Here is a 19,509-nt window from a genome sequence, read left to right on the forward strand (position 1 = left end):
GAGTTCCAGCCTGGTAAACCCCCAGGCTGCAGGCCTTGTTGAAGGCCTACAAAGTTACCAGAGATGTAGCCTGGGGTTAAGCAAAGGCAGCTGGTCCAACCCCCTTGCCAATGATGAGTGGCCAGTACAGACTGCAGTTTGCCCCAGTGAGAGGGGGCTAGGTGATGATTGGCAGTAGCCACTGAGGCAAGCTGAGTATAGTGGGTTAGGGGTTCCCCCGTGTAGACGGGTCAGACTCACCCCTGCGGCGCCTCCTGCTGGTGACTCCGGGAATTAGCTCAGTCCAGTGTTCGGAGCGCCCTCTGCAGGCTGGTGATCCACCTGTCCTCAGGCCCCCGTGTCCCTCCCTGGACCCAGTGCCCTTTTATTGGGGGTGCTGCCCCCTGGCAGTAACCGCTTTCTCTCTGGGTTTCCCCTCCTTGGGGAACCCCCACCCTCTAGCCCCACCTTGCCTCAGTATTGGCTACTGCCAGTCATTGTCTAGCCCAGGGGTGGGCAAACTTTTTGGGGCGCGGGCCACATCTGGGTGAGAAAATTGTATGCAGGGCCAGGGCATGGGGGGTGGAGTGCGGGATGTGGAGGAAGGGGCTCAGGACAAGGGATTGGGGCAGAGAAGGGGTGCAGAGTGTAAGAGGGGGCTCAGGGAAGGGGGTTGGTTTACAGGAGGGGTGCGGAGTGCAGGACGGGGCTCAGGGCAGGGAGTTGGGGTGCACGGGGTGCAGGGTGCAGCAGGGAGCTCAGGGCAGGTGGTTGGAATGCACAGGAGTGCAGAAAGGGGCTCAGGGCAGGGAGTTGGGTGCAGGAGGGGTACAGGCAGAGTTGGGTGCAGGAGGGGTACAGGCAGAGGGCTCAGGGCAGGAAGTTGGGGGGCGGGGGGCAGGAAGGGTTTGAGCTCCAGCCCGGTGCCGCTTACCTAAAGTGGCTCCGGGGTGGCAGTGGCGCACACCAGGGCCAAGGCAGGCTCCCTGCATGCCTGCCCTGTCCCCACGCCACTCCAGGAAGTGCTGCGGCCCCTGGGGGGGGGGGCAGAGGGCTCTGCATGCGCACATGGAGCCCTTTGCCTCCCGGCCCGGGGGCTGCTTCTGAGAGCAGCGCCGGGCCCGCAGCACCACCAGGGGTAATCCCGCGGGCCGGATCCAAAGCCCTGAAGGGCCGGATCCAGCCCGCGGGCCATAGTTTGCCCATCCCTGGTCTAGCCCCACACTCTGAGGCAGACTGCAGTATCAGCCTACTCATCACAGGCAAAGGGGTTTGGACCTGCTGCCTTGCCCTACCCCTGGGCTGCCCTCTGCAACCCCCAGTACCAGTTAGCCCTTCGCTAGGCCGCAGCCTGGGGCTTTCCAGGCTGGAGCTCCCCAGCGCCTCAGCCTTTCCCCAACCCTGCTTCACCCTAGGTACCTTGCCTATAGCCCCTGCAGCCAGGCCCTTCTTAGTCTTCCTCTGCCTGAAGAGGGTCTGTACTTCTGGCTTCCCTGGCCTTTTATAGAGGCCAGCTGTCGCTCAGTTTGGGGCGTGGCCTCACCTGCAGCCACTCCCTCAATCAGCCCAGCCTTGAGAGCAGCAGCTCTCAAGCCCTGCCAGGTCATTTTTAAACCCCTCAGGGCAGGAGCAGGGGTCCACCCTGCTACCGCTCTGTCTGCGTCGCATGCCCACCAATAAATCCCCGGGCATGGACGGGCTGACCGTGGAGTTCTACCGCGTGTTCTGGGACGTCCTCGGCCCAGACCTAGTCACCGTCTGGGCCGAGTCCTTGCGGGGCGGGGTCCTCCCTCTTTCGTGCAGGCGAGCCGTGCTCGCTTTATTGCCGAAGAGGGGGGACCTCCGCGATTTACGGAATTGGCGTCCCATCTCGCTCCTCAGCACGGACTATAAAATCGTTGCGAAGGCCATTTCGATTCGGCTAGGGTCCGTGCTGGCGGACGTGGTCCACCCGGACCAGACCTACACCGTCCCGGGCCGCACGATCTTTGATAACTTGTATCTGGTCCGGGACCTTCTGGAATTAGGGTGTAGGGATGGTCTGTCGTTCGCCCTCTTGTCCCTGGATCAGGAGAAGGCTTTCGACAGGGTGGACCATGGGTATCTCCTGGGCACTCTGCAGGCGTTAGGCTTCGGGTCCCAGTTTGTGGGGTTTCTCCAGGTGCTGTACGCCTCCGCAGAGTGTCTGGTCAGGCTCAACTGGACCCTGACCGAGCCGGTCAGCTTCGGGCGGGGAGTGCGGCAGGGGTGCCCCCTCTCGGGCCAGCTGTACGCCCTGGCGATCGAGCCCTTCCTCTGTCTCCTCCGCAGGAGGTTGACGGGGTTGGTGCTTCGGGAGCCGGAGCTGCGGCTGGTCCTGTCCCGGCCCCGGTGTTCCTGACCGACCTCCAGAGGGTGGTGCTGGAGTTCTTTTGGCCAGGACTGCACTGGGTCCCTGCAGGGGTACTCCACCTACCCCTGGAGGAGGGCGGGCAGGGCCTGAAGTGCCTCCGCACTCAGGTCCACGTCTTCCGCCTCCAGGCACTGCAGAGGCTCCTTTATGGTGCGGGTAGTCCGGCGTGGAGAGCCCTGGCGCACGCCTTCCTGCGCCGCTTCCGAGGGCTCCGATACGACCGGCAGCTCCTTTATCTCGATCCGAGGGGTCTTCCGCGAGACCTCTCCGGGCTGCCGGTCTTCTACCAGGACCTCCTCCGGACCTGGAAGCTGTTCTCCGCGACCAGGTCCGTGGCGACCACCGAGGGGGCAGATCTCCTCGCGGAGCCCCTGCTACACAACCCCCAGCTCCGTGTGCAGGTGGCGGAGTCCCCCGCGGTGCGCCAGAGGTTGGTCCTGGCGGAAGCTACCAGGGTCGGAGACCTCCTGGACTACGACCGGGGAGACTGGCTGGATCCCCTGACGCTCGCTCGGCGGATGGGGCTCTCCAGACCGTGTACTCCCCGGCGCGTACTTCAGGAGGTGAGGGCCGCTTTGCTGCCCGCTGCTCGGGCCTACCTCGACCGGGTCCTGCGTGAGGGCACGCCCCGCCCACCCCCCTCCCCGGGCCCTCCGGACCTTTTCATCGGGCCCCTGCCCCGTAGACCCGACCGGCCCCTCTGCCCCTTCTCCGCAAGCCGGCTGCACGATCTGCAGCCGGTCCGTTTTCAAACCGCGCCAAGGAAACAACTCTACGCGCTCGTGCTCCATACCGTTCACTTCCTCACCCTCGTGTCCCGCCCCGACACCAAGTGGCGGGACCTCTTGCCACCTGTGGCGGGTGAGGAGCCCCGGTGGGCCAGCCTGTACTCCACCCTGGTCCCGAGGTCCGCCGGGGATATCAGCTGGCGGCTCCTTCACGGGGCTGTGAGCACGGGCGTGTACTTGGCGCGGTTCACCCCTGTCCCGGACACCTGCCCCTTCTGCGGCGTGAGGGAGACCCTGGCGCATGTTTACCTAGAGTGCGCCAGGTTGCAGCCCCTATACCGGCTCCTCACCGACATTCTGCTACGTTTCTGGCTGCACTTTTCCCCTCACCTCCTTATCCATGCACTCCCTATCCATGGCCCCACAAAGTCGCGGGACCTCCTGGTCAACCTCCTCCTCGCCCTGGCTAAAAAGGCCATCCACGCAACCAGGGAGAGGAGGTTGGCGGCAGACTCCTGCGACTGTGGGGCTTGTTTCCGGTCCCTCGTCCGCTCACGTCTCCGGGCGGAGTTCCTCTGGGCGGCGTCCGCTGGCTCCCTTGATGCCTTCGAGGAGCAGTGGGCGCTGTCCGGGGTTCTCTGCTCGGTGTCCCCATCAGGATCCCTTCTTATGAGCCTTTGACCACACTCCTGTCCCTGTTCTTTTATTCATTGTCCCCCGCAATTAGTGGGTTTCTGAGGCCCTGTGGTACCTCCCGTTAGGCTGGGGGGGGGGTTCCGTTAGCATGGGGCGGGCTTTGCCCGCCCCGTTTCCCGGAAACCCAATAGATACACCCTGGGAGGGGAGACCCAGAGTGAGGGGGTACTGCTGGGACAGAACCCCAAGGTAAAGGGGCACTGGGGTCCTGGAGGGAAACGGGGCCTGAGGCAGGCAAGCCACTGGCCCACAGAGGGCGTTCCAGAGCTGGAGTTGAGCTAATTCCCAAGATGACCAGCAGGAGGCGCCGTGACAGTGAGTCTTTGACTTTGCTACACTCCTCCATTTCTGTCCCCCTCTTCAAAGCTTGCCCTCACTGACTCCATTTCACACCTTGCACCATTCATGCATCTTCTGCCTATCTCTTGTGAACAGCTGAGTGCTGAAAGCGGTCATGAAATTCACTGTGAGGAAAAGACCACATAGTTGTCATGGCCACCTCCCCCTGAATTACTGGCACCTCATAGGAACTCTCCCCATTTTCCTTCTGTTGTGATATGGCCTGAAAGAAAGAAACTGCCAGTTCTGCAGGGGGAGATGAAGCACAGTGGCATTTTACTTGGCTTTTCCCGCACAGGAGGCCCCATATAGAGAAGATGAGCAAAATCTCTGTATCTGAGAACTCATGTACAAGGGACCCACAACCAGGGACTAAAGAGTAGACTTTCATCCAGCACAGTGCTTGTAGCTCCCAGCTGGCTTGTCTTTTACCAGTTTTACATTCAGTAGATTAAGTCAGTAGAGGATCCAAAATGGCATTTCAGCATGATACACTAGCTGTTTCTTTGGTATGAGTCTAGGAATGATGGGGAAGCCTAGAAGGGGAGGAGTTGGGAACAAAAATTCCTGTATCCTAATTGGACGCCATGTGTCTGATAGACCAAATACACAAACACCCATCTATCTGTACCAATGCTGATCATGCCACAGGTAAATAATAATGTGCATAACTCTGCACTGGCTTTTGTATGAACTCCTTGATTTCAAAGGTTTGCATAGGTATACCTGAAGGAAGAACAGAGATCTGTGAGTCTTGTAATTAATAATCCTGTTCTTAATGTATTTGAAAAGTTCATATTTGCCTCTGAAAAATCTTCTATAGTCCATTTATAATTTTAGTGTGCCTTCAGGATCCCTGTTAAAGAAGTTTCTTTATCAGCCTATAATAAACTTAGACTAGTATTGCCTTTTATGTGGAACTGAGATTTACAGAGTAAGTCAAAGATCATATCAGTGGCTCGCACTGACAATGTACACCAAAAGGAGAATCAAAAGGATTGCCTGTTGGCAACAACTTGAGAACAGCACATCAGGAAAGCTGAAAATCATCTACAGTTTCTGTTGGGCTCTTCCTAAAATGTCACTGAACTACAAAAGAGAGGTTGAAAAATAACCCAGTATACATTCAAGAAATCTTCTAGAGGTAGGAAAAAAACCCAGACAATATTGTTTTACATGACAATACATAAATAATAATTTCACTGAATCTGAAGAAAACGTTTCCTAAAGATTTTTTTTGGAAAATGGTTTGCAAGCTTCTTTCATTGCTGACAAGAAAGAACATTCTGCTAGATTAACTCTAACCTTCAAGTATGTAGTTGAATTTAAAGAGAGTGCATAACAGGATTACAGTTAAACCATTTAAGCATCATGGCTCAGATTCCTATAAACTTGCATTCTTGTCTATACTTTCAATGAAATGTCATGTTGTCTGTCTGTCTAAATTTGAAATTGGTCAAATGCCCTGCTGTACAATTTAATAAAGGTCTTTATTGGTCTACTTTATAACATCATGAACTTTTTTTTAAACCTGTAAATTGCATTTCTTCAATGGACAAGGTCAGACTCTAAATAGATAGGTTTTCATGTACGTCACACTTGAACAAGCATGAGTGACTAATGTTTAAATTCCAGTGCAGGTTGTCTTGAGGCTCCCTTTAGCTTCCCCAGCCTTGAATGCCAGAATGTTTCTAATGAAATACACTTACAACCTGGCCATTGAAAGAAACTAAGCTAAAATAAAACTGGGTACAAAAAGAAATAGTTCTTACTAAAGGTTAGTTAAAGGGAATTTTTATCCAGAAACTGTAAATTATGATATACTGTGTCTGTCTTTAGATATTGTCGGGATTCCCTCCAAGACCTTATCTACTCGGTTTACAGATGTTTACCAGAAACAGGGCATTAATAAGTGATAATTATAGGTATTGGATCAGTTAGTGTGCATATTTTTGTTATACATTTGTTTTAAAAATCCATGTTACATTAAATATTATATAAAAAACCTAGAGATATTAAACTGGATGCCTTTTACCAATTTAAAACTAAATTAATAATTTGCAAATAAGCATTAAATCAGTAACAACTAAGGATTATAAGAGACTTGCAGCCTCCCTGAAGAGAAAAAAAACAGATAGGAATTCAATGTACTATATATATTCCATCCTAAAAGTACATTAAAAGAACATTAAGATAGCAATATCAAGCCTTCAAAAGTTAGAAAATGCCAATATTAAGGCTATCCATGCAATCTTAATTCTGTCCCATTTTAACTATGCATTACAGTACAATCTTTAATTACACACTCACGTAGGTCCCCTGCCTCTTTCGGTGAATGGGTACTTATTCAACACTTTTTAGTCTCCATATTCAATGTATGGCCCCAGGTCTTATTTAACAGATACTATCCAAATCCTGCACCGAACACAAAATTATTAATTTACTAATGGGCATTTCTGTAGTATTCTCATCATGGTAACTGAGTATTTCTCAAACATTAATGAATTTGTCTTTGCAACACCTCTGTGAGATTAGATAGCATAATCATCTACATTTTACAGATGAGAAACTGAGGCACAAAATGATTAAGGCCAGAACTGTCAAAACTGTCCAGTAATATTGGGCATCCAACTACAGGAAACTAAGGCCTGATTTTTCAAAAGCACTTTAGAGCACTTTATATGTTCAAAATACAGCTCCAATCTACTTCAGTTGCAATTGTGAGTGCTCAACAATTGTGTAAATCTAGCCCCAGATGTCTCTGACACAAAGGCCCACTGGTGGTTTACTACTCTGTGTTAGCAACTCTTGTCAGACCTGACATACTCACTACACCTAACACACTGTTGTCATGATAGATACCCAAAACAATATGTCACTGGAAAACTACTAACTCACTGATCATTAGTATTATTGCATGATGTATGTACGAGGCATGTACAAAATTATAAATATGTGCTAAAATTATGTTATTAAAATGTGTTTGTCAAACAATGCATAATCCCAGTCTGCTTTAGACAAAAGAACATGTATATGCTTGTCTGACCAGCTTGGTCATCAGGAAGAGACAATGCAAATATATTTACATATAAGCTAACAAAGCTATCAAGCTAACAAGGAGGGGGAAGATAGCGTGTCATCTATACCCCACTAGGAGAGACCAACTTAATCTGAGAATACATTTCAAAGGTTTACTGGTCTATAAAGACAGGGAGTCTGAACTTCAAATCATAGAATCATAGACTTTAAGGTCAGAAGGGACCATTATGATCATCTAGTCTGACCTCCTACACAATGCAGGACACAGAATCTCACCCACCCACTCCTGTATCAAACCTGTGTCTTTAAACCATCAAATCATGGTTTAAAGACTTCAAGGTGCAGAGAACCTTCCAGCAAGTGACCCATGCCCCACGCTGCAGAGGAAGGCGAAAACCCCCCAGGGCTTCTGCCAATCAAAGATGATAAGCAATTAAATATACTGATTTTATACAAAATAAAAGTGCATCAATTAAGATCTTTTAAGAAAGCCTGTGAGACAATGGTGATTCATATCATGGTGAAATGTACATATTAACACTATATGAGGAGTTATGGATACTCACTGATGTTATGCTTCAAAGTCTGTGACCAAACACAAGGGAAAAACTAGTTTTCTCCTCCATAGGAGGGATCTGTCTCCAATGTAAATTAAACATTATGGAATCAAAACAATGGAAGCCCTATTTACATAGGAATCAGCAGGGGAATGGAAAGTCAACAGGAAGGGAAGAACAGCAGGAAGCCTTCCTTTCTTTTGTAACCAGGTCAAAGAAGTTTGGGAGACATCAGCAGAAACAGAAAGGCATTTTAGTATGCATTACTGGGCAGATACAGGAAGCCAGAGCTCTTGTACATCTAAGAAAAGTGAATCCTTCAACTAACGAGATTCAGTTCCCAGAGATTTCAATTTAGATGAGAAATCTGCTTAGGAAAAGATTGTAACTTGCTGAAATTAAGTTTCAGTCTTAAAAGCGTATTTTTACTTTTTGTTTGTTTGTTTGTAGCCCTTTATTCCTTATACTTGGTATCACTTAATCCTACATCTTTTTGTTAAATAAACTTTTACTTTTACTATAAACCAATTCAGTGCACCAGTTAAGTGAACAAGCTGCAGTATATTATGTCTTATAAAAAGCAACAAACTTAGGCCTGGTCTACACTAGGAGTTTATGTCGAATTTAGCAGCGTTAATTCGACTTAACCGTGTACCCGTCCACACCAGGAAGCTAATTAGTTCGACCTAGAGGGCTCTTTAGTTCGAATTCTGTACTCCTCCCCGACGAGGGGAATAGCGCTAAATTAGACATGGCTATGTCGAATTAGGCTATGTGTGGATGGAAATCGACCTTAGTAGCTCCAGGAGCTATCCCACAGTTCACCACTCTGTTGACGCTCTGGACAGCAGTCCGAGCTTGGATGTTCTGACCAGCCACACAGGAAATGCCCAAGGAAAATTTGAATTCCTTTTCCTGTCTGGCCAGTTTGAATCTCATTTCCTGGTTGGACATCGTGGAGAGCTCAGCAGCAATGGCAACGATGCAGAGCTCTCCAGCAGAAGAGTCCATGCAATCTCAGAGTAGAAAGAGGGCCCCAGCATGGACTGACCGAGAAGTCTTGGATCTGATCTCTGTGTGGGGCGATGAGTCTGTGCTTTCGGAGCTGCGCTCCAAAAAACGGAATGCAAAGACCTACTATAAGGTCTCCAAAGCCATGGCAGATAGAGGATACAGCCGGGATGCAATGCAGTGCCGCATGAAAATCAAGGACCTGAGACAAGGCTACCAAAAAATCAAAGCGACAAACGGACACTCCGGAGCCCAGCCCCAGACATGCCGCTTCTACGAGGCACTGCATGCCATTCTCGGTGGGTCTGCCGCAACTGTCCCACCAGTGTCCATGGACTCCCACGATGGGATAGTGTCGACAGCCAGTTCCTCGGCGATGTTCACGGACGGGGAAAATGAGGAAGGAGATGAGGAGGAGGAGGCAGTCGACAGCGCTTACAACGCTGATTTCCCCGACAGCCAGGATCTCTTCATCACCCTCACGGAGATCCCCTACCAACCCTCCCCAGCAGTTACCCCGGACCCTGAGTCAGGGGAAGGGTCAGTCGGTAAGTGCTTTAAACATGTAAACTTTTATTATTAATGTAACAGGAATCTGAACTATGTGAAAAGGAGGTCTATATACTTGGGGATAGAACAGAAATCCTCCTGGGAGATCTCCACGAAGCTCTCCTGGAGGTAACTGAAAAGCCTCCGCATGAGGTTCCTGGGAAGAGCTGCCTTATTGGGTGCTCCGTGGTAGCACACTTTTCCGCACCAGGCTTTCATGAGGTATTCTGGGAGCATTGCCTCCACGAGCATGGCAGCATAGGCCCCTGGTTTGTGCTGGCTTTCACGCAGCATGCGCTCTCTATCTCGCCCTGTGATCCTCCTCAGGGTGATCTCGCTCAGAGACTCCTGCATTTAATTAGAGTAATTTGTGTACTGTTAGTATTGGGAATGCTTGACTGTTCCTTTGCATGACAATAAGCCTCCGTTTAGAGCCACGTGGTGGAGGCTGCAGAGGGGCAGCATACAGGGATCTTTCCCAGGGAACAGCCGCGAGGAGGTGGAACAGGGGCAGAGTTTATGCTTTCCGGATTGCCTGCAGCAAGAGGACAGTGCCATACATTCAGTTTTAAGCAGCCTAAAGTCTATGGCTTACCATGCCTGCCTGCTGCACGGATTCTGCTGTCCTGCTCCGCTTGTCTGATCTCCAGTGCAAGACCCCAGGCAATGAAAGCGAAAGCCGAAAATTAGAACTTGTCCTGAGTCAGTGCTCATGAGATAGGTGCTGTGCATGGTCTTGTTCACAGAGACAGACTAGACTATGTTCATAGTTCGCAAAAATGTATCTTTGTAAGGAATTCACTCCCTTTTTCCCATCACACAGCTGCCACTGTATCCAGACCTGTTCCAGCATCCCCCTCACAGAGGCTGGCGCAGATTAGGAGGCGCAAGACAAGGACAAGGGACGAGATGTTCGCTGAACTTAAGGGCTGCTCCCGAGCCAAGGCGGCCCAGCAGAGCCAGTGGACGGAGAACCTCTCTCAGTACCAGCGCTCACACAGCGAACGGGAGGACAGGTGGCGTCAGAAGGACCAGCAGGCGACTCAAACGCTGCTTGGACTAATGAGGGAGCAAACGGACACGCTCTGGCGCCTTGTGGATGTTCTGCAGGACCGCAGGCAGGAGGACAGAGCCCCCCTGCACTGTATCTGCAACCGCCCTCCCCCGCCACAAAGTCCCAAACCCCCCTCACCCAAAGTAACAAGAAGGAGGGGCGACAGGGGCCGTGAAAACAGTCACTGCACCCCTGCAGAGTGCACAAATACAAGGTGGCTCTCATTCCCTAAATGTTGAGAAGTCCTTCCCTTCCTGACTCACCCAAGCCCCAATCCCAGTTTCATCCCCTAACTGTCTAGTTGATTATTAAAAATACTTTGCTGTTAATTACTGTTTCTGTCATGTTTTTGTACAGAAGACTGTGTTTGAAGGGGTGGGGTGGGGAAGGGGGTTGGTAATTGCATAGGACAGTCACCTTTACCAGGGTACAGACACGGGGGCAGGATCAGCAGCAGGTCACACACACAGTGCAGTCAGTAGGCACCCTGGTCGGTATGGGAGGTGGTTTCCATGTTCTGTGTGGGTGGGGGGGTACGTGACTTTGTAGCGGGGGAGGGCGGTTACAGATCTTATGCAGCGGTCCTTGTCCTGGACCACAGAGCCATGCAGCAGGGGAATCTGTAACCGTCCTCCCCCGCAACAAGGTCACATAGCCCCCGCACACAGAGTCCCAAAAAGGAGGGATGGCAGGCTCCGTTGAAACAACCAGTCCGGCACTGTGGACCACTCTAGGAGCAGGAGCCTGTCATTCCTCGAGTTTAGAGGCGGTCTTTACATCACTGCACACCCTACCCAGCACAGTCTGCGTCCCAGTTTCAACCCTTTAAACGCAAAGTCAGTAATAAAGAAACCTTTGTTAAGTAACAATGGAACATGTATTTTATTTTTACACGTGTGTTGGAAGGGGGAAACGGGGTGAACAGGGTATGTAACTGCAGAGGATAGTCAACAGTAACTGGGTAAAGAAACAGGGGCAGGTTCAGCTTCTCTGTAAAGAAACTGAATAGTCACAGGTCACGCTGCTCGCTGAGAAACCTAGCTTTCAAAGCCTCCCGGATGCACAGTGCTTCCCGCTGGGCTCTTCTAATCACACGGGTGTGTGGCTGAGCGTAATCAGCAGCCAGGCAATTTGCCTCAACCTCCCATCCTGCCATAAAGGTCTCCCCCTTGCTCTCACAGAAATTGTGGAGCACACAGCAAGCTGCAATAACAATGGGGATATTGGTTTCGCTGAGATCCGAGCGAGTCAGTAAGCTCCTCCATCTCCCCTTGAGACGTTCGAAAGCACACTTCACCACCATTCTGCACTTGCTCAGCCGGTAGTTGAAGAGTTCTTTGTCACTGTCCAGGGCGCCTGTATAGGACTTCATGAGCCAGGGCATTAGCGGGTAGGCTGGGTCCCCGAAGATCACTGTAGGCATCTCCACATCCCCAACAGTTATTTTGTGGTCCGGGAAGAAACTACCTTCCTGCAGGCGTCTAAACAGACCAGAGTTCCTAAAAACACGCACGTCAGGAACCTTGCCCGGCCACCCGACGTTGATGTTGGTAAAGCGTCCCCTATGGTCCACCAGTGCTTGCAGCACCATTGAAAAGTAGCCCTTTCTGTTAATATACTGGCTGGCCTGGTGGGCTGGTCCCAGGATAGGGATATGAGTTCCATCTATAGCCCCACCGCAGTATGGGAATCCCATCGCGGCGAAGCCATCTATGACGACCTGGACGTTTCCCAGGGTCACTACCTTTGAGAGCAGTAGCTCAACGATTGCGTGGGCTACTTGCATCACAGCAACCCCCACGGTAGATTTGCCCACGCCACAGTGGTTCGCTACTGACCGGTAGCTGTCTGGTGTTGCAAGTTTCCAGACGGCTATGGCCACTCGCTTCTGCACAGTCAGGGCTGCTTGCATCCGGATGTCCTTGCGCTTCAGGGCAGGGGACAGCAAGTCACACAGTTCAAGGAAAGTGCCCTTACGCATGCGAAAGTTTCGCAGCCACTGTGATTCATCCCAGACCTGCAGCACTATGCGGTCCCACCAGTCCGTGCTTGTTTCCCAGGCCCAGAATCGCCGTTCCAGAGCATGAACATGACCCATTGCCACCATGATCTCCACGGCGCGGGATCCCGTGCTTTCTGAGAGGTCTGTGCCACTCTGACATTTCATGTCCTCACCGTGCTGCCGGAGCCTCCTCGCCCGATTTCTCAGCAGCTGACTGTGGAAGAGGTGGACGATAAGGTGCGAGGAGTTGACAATGGCCATAAGTGCAGCGATGATCGCAGCGGGCTCCATGCTCGCAGTGCTGTGGCGTCCACACTGTCACTGACCAGAAAAGTGCGCGAACAGATTTCCCGCCGGTGCTTTCAGGGAGGGAGGGCGGGAGTGACAGTTGAATGATGACAGTTACCCAAAACCACCCTCGACACATTTTTTCCCCCAGCAGGCATTGGGGGTTCTACCCAGAATTCCAATGGCCAGCGGGGACTGCGGGAACTGTGGGATAGCTGCCCACAGTGCACCGCTTCCAATGTTGATGCTTGCCCCGTTAGTGTGGACTCACAAAGTCGAATTAGTGTCCTTAGTGTGGATACACAAATTCGACTTTGTAAGGTCGATTCCACAAATTCGAGTTAAGTTGAATCGAACTACTCTTGTAGTGTAGACATACCCTTAATAACTATTATGAATGTTTCAAGAAAGGGCTGGACACTGTAGGGAGACATCTCTGGGGAACCTGGGTGTTCGGGTTCACTGTTTGTTACCTGCAAAGCAAGCTTTGAACTGGCAGAATCCTGAAGGATAAGGCCCCACTGTCATGGAGGGACACGGTGAGACAGGAACCCGCCACCCACCTTAACCCTAAGTAAACTAGACTTAAGCTAACTAAAAGTAAAAATGAAATAACTATTTACAATTATTTAAAGATAAATGTCAAGTGAAAGAAGAGAATACAGACACAGGAGTATTTCATCCCAGACTGTGAGCTGTAGAAAAGGAACTGAAGAGGTAGTTGGTCCACAACGCCATCTATGCCAGTGGTTTTCAACATGAGGAGGCATGTAGGCACAGATTAATAGACACTGCTACTGAGGAACTTTTGGTCCCAAGTGAACAGAGTGCATGCACACCCCACAAAGAATACCCAGAGGGACCAGTACTCGAAAAAGAACAACAGCGGAACCTTTTACAGGTATTGATGTGAAGCCTCTCTAAATAGGGATTTTAAAGTGCAATGAATTATCAAGACTGATGAGAAAGAAGTGAGAATTCATCTTAGAACTGCCTAGCTCCAAACCATACGCACAATGAACTAGGACAGCAGTTCTCAAACATTAGCAACCCGAGGACCCCCATTTTGATTTAAAAATTTTCACGGACCCCCCAAGTCACCCCGTTCAGCCCCATGCTACATCCCAACTCCACCCTTCCCCCAAGACCCTACCCCTGCTCCACCTCTTTCTGCTCCTGCTCCACTCCTGCCCCTCCTTTTCCTGCTCCTTCCCTCAAGCACACCCCATCCCTGTGCCTCCCGCACACTGCCGAACAGCTGTTCCCTGGCATGCAGGAGGCACTGGGACGGAGGGGGAGGAGTTGATCAGCAGGGCTGGCAGCCCCCAACATGATTCCACCCCTCCTCTAAGCACACCCCATCCCTGTTCTTCCCCCTCTCTCCCAGCACCTCCTGCACGCTGCTGAACAGCTGTTCTCTGGCATGCAGGAGGTGCTGGTAGGGAGGGGGAGGAGTTGAGGGAGGGGGAGGTGTTGATTAGCGGGGCCTGCAGACCCTCTGGGGTACCCCCGTTTGAGAACTGCTGAACTAGGATATCAGTGAACTGGTTTGGAATGCAGGAATAGGATCCCTCCCTCTATCAGATCCTTCCTACATCTCCCACAGTATCTTCCTGGCTGGCTGGGAGAAATTCTGATGATTAAAGAGTGTGCAATGCAGAGGAACAAATTCAGAAAAATTGCGACTTTCAGTGCCTCAAGATTTTGGTGCTCAATTTGAATCTCTTTTCAGAAAGTGCTGAGCACCCGCCCTCTGAAATCAGGCCCTTTTATGGTGTCTCAAATTGGTCACTGAAAACTTGAAAGCACCCCAAATCACTAGACACTTCTGAAAATCTTGGCCAAGATTTCCACAGTACACCTAACACTAAGGCCCAGATCCTCAAAGGTATTTAGGCACCTAATTCCCATTGAAATCAGTGGGAGTTAGGTGCCTAAATATCTTTTGAGGATATAGGCCTCAATCCCTTACATCTTTGCATTACTATAAGGTTTTAGATTATATGATGGCACAACATCTATACACAATCAAAATGCTACATACAATATAGGCATCTAGGCTGACAGAAAAGTGATACCACAGAGCAACCATTTGATCATGATTAAGACATTTTAGTGGTTGTGGTCCTGGGTTTGCAATGCTTATTTTGGGGATAATTACAACATTATTTAAATTTTTTTTATCCCATGTTACCTGATGTGTACTCTCAACTTTCACTTTAGTTTAATATAGGTTTTTGTCTGTGAATAATAACTAGATCCCTACTCTTGGATCTCAACTCCTTAGCACAAGAAAGGCTGGAACTCCCCTAGACCTCTAAGATATCTGGCCCTCTAAAGTACCAGTAGGCAATATATTTGGCCTTCTGAAATCACCTGCCAATACCTCAGTGCCTTCTAGAACATGCTACTTTTATATTCCTTTCTGAACACAGCTAAGGAACCCGCCTATGCGACTGCAGCCATTTAGGTTAGTTCCAGCTCTCTGTTGCTCTTATTACTGGCTTTATTTTGGACAGTGTTTCTGTATCCCTTGATTGTTCTGCCCTGCGCTCCTACAGTTCCTCAATATGCCAGAGCAATTCTTCACAGCAATGATCTCCTTCAGCATCTTTGTAGCTCAGTCTTAGTTGCTAACACATCATGGAAGCAAGGAGATGTTGCCTTCAATGGTTCATACACCGATTTTGCTGCTTTGTGGGTCACTGATCTCACTGTTTCCTGTGGAAGTTTATATTCCTTTGGTACATAACACCACCTCAACGCTTCACCCAATGCACAGAGTTTTTTCAGCCTGTAATGGTTCAATGGACTGATACTTATCTTGAAGTGTCAAGTCCCCCTTCTAAGTTATTAGCGTAGTTACCTTCTCTTGAAACATGTTATGTCAACAAAATATTGCATGAAAGGGGTCACAGAACAGCAAGGCCTTCTGTTCCCAAGTTTTGACTATGTACAGCTGATAATTTTTAAAGATGTGCCCTGAGTTATTGTATATTAATATCACACTCTGCTCTTAGGTGACAATACCTAGACTTCATCATCAGCACACTATTTTACACACACACAAAGTAAAATTTTCAAAAGTGCCTGCCTAATTCCCTTTTTAAAAAACAGGGACTTTGGCTCTTTGATGCTTTTGAAAATTATACTCCTAGTTCAATTTTCAAAAGTAACTTAAGCACTTAGGAGGCTAAGAATCATGAGAAGTAATTGAAGGTCTGATCATAGCAAAATAAGAGGTGCTGGCTACATATCTGTGGTCCCTTAGCATACTATAATCAATAAAATAGTGAGCCCATGTATGTTAGAGAACAGTGAGCAGGGAGTGTGAATGGTTTCTTAAAAGTGTACATATTACTGATGACATCATCCATATGTTACTTTTCCAGTGCACAACCAGAGGAGTGTAAACACAGTCATTTTTATTCTTCCAATATTAAAAATACAATTGTGACATTTGATAAATGGAGAACAGAACCCCAGAGAATGACATTTGATTTTCAAGATTCAAAGAGTATCATTAGGGCCCTACCAAATTTACAGTCCATTTTGATCAATTTCACTCTCATAGGATTTAAAAAATCATAAATTTCATGATTTCAGCTATTTAAATCTGAAATTTCACGGTGTTGTAATTGTAGGGGTCCTGACCCAAAAAAGAGTGGGGGGGAGGTCATAAGTTTATTGTACAGGGGGTTACGGTATTGCTACTCTTACTTCTGCACTGCTGCAGACGACAGCAGTGCTGCCTCCAGAGCAGGGCAGCTGGAGACCAGCAGCTGCTGGCTGGAAGCCCAGATCTGAAGGCGGAGACACTGCCAGCAACAGCGCAGAAGTAAGGATGGCATGGTATGGTATTGACACTATTACTTCTGCGCTGATGCCTGCAGAGATGCGCCCTCAGTCAGCGGTGACCACTCTTCAGCCACCCAGCTCTGAAGGCAGCAAAGCAGAAGTGAGGGTAGCATGGTATGGTATTGCATTTTGCAACCCTTACTTCTACATTGCTGCTGGCGGGGCACTGCCTTCAGAGCTGGGCTCCCTGCAAACAGCTGCTGTTCTCTAGCCACCCAGCTCTGCAGGCAGCACAGAAGTAACGGTGGCAATACTGCAAGCCCCCTAAAATAACCTTCCAACCTCCCTGCAACTCCCTTTTGGGTCAGGGCCCCCAATTTGGGAAAGGCTGGTCCCCCCGTGAAATCAGTATAGTATAGGATAAAAGCGCAAAAAAGACCAGATTTCAATGGGGTAGACCAGATTTCACAGTCTGACACATGTTTTTCATAGCCGTGAATTTGGTAGAGCCCTAAGTATCATACACAACAAGAAAGAAAATTAATACATTTTGTAGGAAAGTTTTTTACAATATCCCTTCAAAATTCCAATCAGATCATTTCTCAGATTCTCTCCATTTACACAAATGAGGCAACTTCTTAATAATCAAGAAAAATACTCACCCTCTGTTACTGACGATTGCCTTTTTCAAGTGAATATAGTTAGCAGGAAAGATCCCCTGCAAGAGAGAATAATAATTCTACTTGTCAGAAAAATACAATCATAGCTTTGAACAGTTTTCATTATAACAAAATTAGCAAACATTTCATAACTGCCAACTTTCCAATTTCATCTATGGTGCAAAACAAGCTATCACTGTCAAAATCAATATTCAAATTATAGTCACATCACATGGCTTCAACATATCTCAGAATAGGCCAGTATGTTGATTTGACAATTATGTAAGTTATATAATCTTTCATTCTTGAAAAAAACCAAAAACTTGTGTATGTATCCAACAAAAATATCACAGCAAACAGACCAAAACATCTGAAAGCTCTATAATTCTAAAAAGCAACTTTAAAAAATCATTAATTTTCTGGTTTGAAATAGAATACTGGTCTCCAACAATACTTTCTACTTTTTCCTCTTTGCTCTTTACAAGAGTTAATTTTTGCTGTTAATTCAAAGAATATTTACGCTGTTATCTATTGTGGTTTCTCTGACTGTCAAATTATGGACTTAATCCTCAGAATGAACCTATTTTCCATCACACTCCACCCTTAAAAATGTATCATCCCTCTTTTTATCCTCTGATTTGACACTTTAAGGTTAAACTTTGTGATTGTATAGATTACAGATGGTGCAGAATGCTGTTGCCAGGATAACAAGTTTTATAACAATAAAAAATCAACTTTACATCATCTGCAGTGGCTTTCCGGAATGTAGATCAATTTGGTATTTCATATATAGCGCAAAAGACCTGATCTTGAGAAATAATTATTCAGGACATGTGTAACATTACTTACTGGGACATTCCTATTGACATCAATGAATTTTCCCACGAGTGAAGTTACATACATAGAATCACAGAACTGGGAGGGACCTTGAGAGGTCATCTAGTCCAGTCCCCTGCACTCATGGCAGGACTACGTATTATCTAGACCCTTCCTGACAGGTGTTTGTCTAACCTGCTCTTAAAAATCTCCAATGATGGAGGTTCCACAACCTCCCTAGGCAATTTACTCCAGTGTTTAACCACCCTGACAGTTAGGAAGTTTTTCCTAATGTCCAACCTTAACATCCCTTGGTGTAATTTAAGCCCATTCCTTCTGGTCCTATTCTCATAGGTTAATTTTTCTCCCTCCCCCTTGTAATAACCTTTTACATACTAGAAAATTGTTATGTCCCCCCTCAGTCTTCTCTTTTCCAGACTAAAGAAACACAATTTTTTCAATCTTCCCTCATAAAAATGATTAAAGGTCTAGAAAACATGACCTGTTATTCTTCTCTGGACTTTCTCCAATTTGTCCACATCCTTCCTGAAATTTGGTGACCAGAACTGACTAGGGGGCTGGAGCACATGACTTATGAGGAGAGGCTGAGGGAACTGGGATTGTTTAGTCTGCAGAAGAGAAGAATGAGGGGGGATTTGATAGCTGCTTTCAACTACCTGAAAGGGGATTCCAAAGAGGATGGATCTAAACTGTTCTCAGTGGTACCAGATGACAGAACAAGGAGTAATGGTCTCAAGTTGCAGTGGGGGAGGTTTAAGTTGGATATTAGGAAAAACTTTTTCACTCAGAGAGTGGTGAAGCACTGGAATGGGTTACCTAGGGAGGTGGTGAAATCTCCTTCCTTACAGGTTTTTAAGGTCAGGCTTGACAAAGCCCTGGCTGGGATGATTTAGTTGGGAATTGGTCCTGCTTTGAGCAGGGGGTTGGACTAGATGACCTCCTGAGGTCCCTTCCAACCCTAATATTCTATGATTCTATGACACAATACTCCAGTTGAGGCCTAATCAGTGCAGAGTAGAGCAGAAGAATTACTTCTCATGTCTTGCTTACAACACTCCTGCTAATACATCCCTAAAAGATGTTTTTTTTTGTTTTGTTTTTTTGCAACAGTGTAACACTGTTGACTCATATTTAGCTTGTGATCCACTATAACCCCCAGATCCCTCTTTGCAATACTCCTTCCTAGGCACTCATTTCCAATTCTGTATGTGTGCAACTGACTATTCTTTCCTAAATAGAATATTTTGCATTTGTCCTTTCTGAATTTCATCCTATTTACTTCAGACCATTTCTCCAGTTTCTCCAGATCCATTTTGAATTTTAATCATATCCTCCATAGAATCATAGAATATTAGGGTTGGAAGAGACCTCAGGAGGTCATCTAATCCAATCCCCTGCTCAAAGCAGGACCAACACCAATTAAATCATCCCAGCCAAGGCTTTGTCAAGCCAGGCCTTAAAAACCTCTAAGGATGGAGATTCCACCACCTCCCTAGGTAACTCATTTCAGTGCTTCATCGCCCTCCTAGTGAAATAGTGTTTCCCAATATCCAACCTAGACCTCTCCCACTGCAACTTGAT

The 19,509-nt window shown here is 48.1% G+C and overlaps 1 protein-coding gene across 12 annotated transcripts in view; it reads right to left on the minus strand.

Moving 5' to 3' along the window:
- DOCK3 (dedicator of cytokinesis 3) overlaps positions 1 to 19,509 on the minus strand; it is a 625,234-nt gene that overhangs the window by 466,764 nt on the left and 138,961 nt on the right. For all 12 annotated transcript variants that reach the window (XM_039547580.1, XM_039547582.1, XM_039547590.1 and 9 more), the window contains exon 4: positions 17,095 to 17,150. In XM_039547580.1, coding sequence (XP_039403514.1) covers positions 17,095 to 17,150 — 56 coding nt within the window. The remainder of the gene's footprint in view (positions 1 to 17,094; positions 17,151 to 19,509) is intronic.

This window comes from Mauremys reevesii, linkage group 7, assembly GCF_016161935.1.
Source record: "Mauremys reevesii isolate NIE-2019 linkage group 7, ASM1616193v1, whole genome shotgun sequence".
In the NCBI taxonomy this organism is placed as follows: Eukaryota; Metazoa; Chordata; order Testudines; family Geoemydidae; genus Mauremys; species Mauremys reevesii.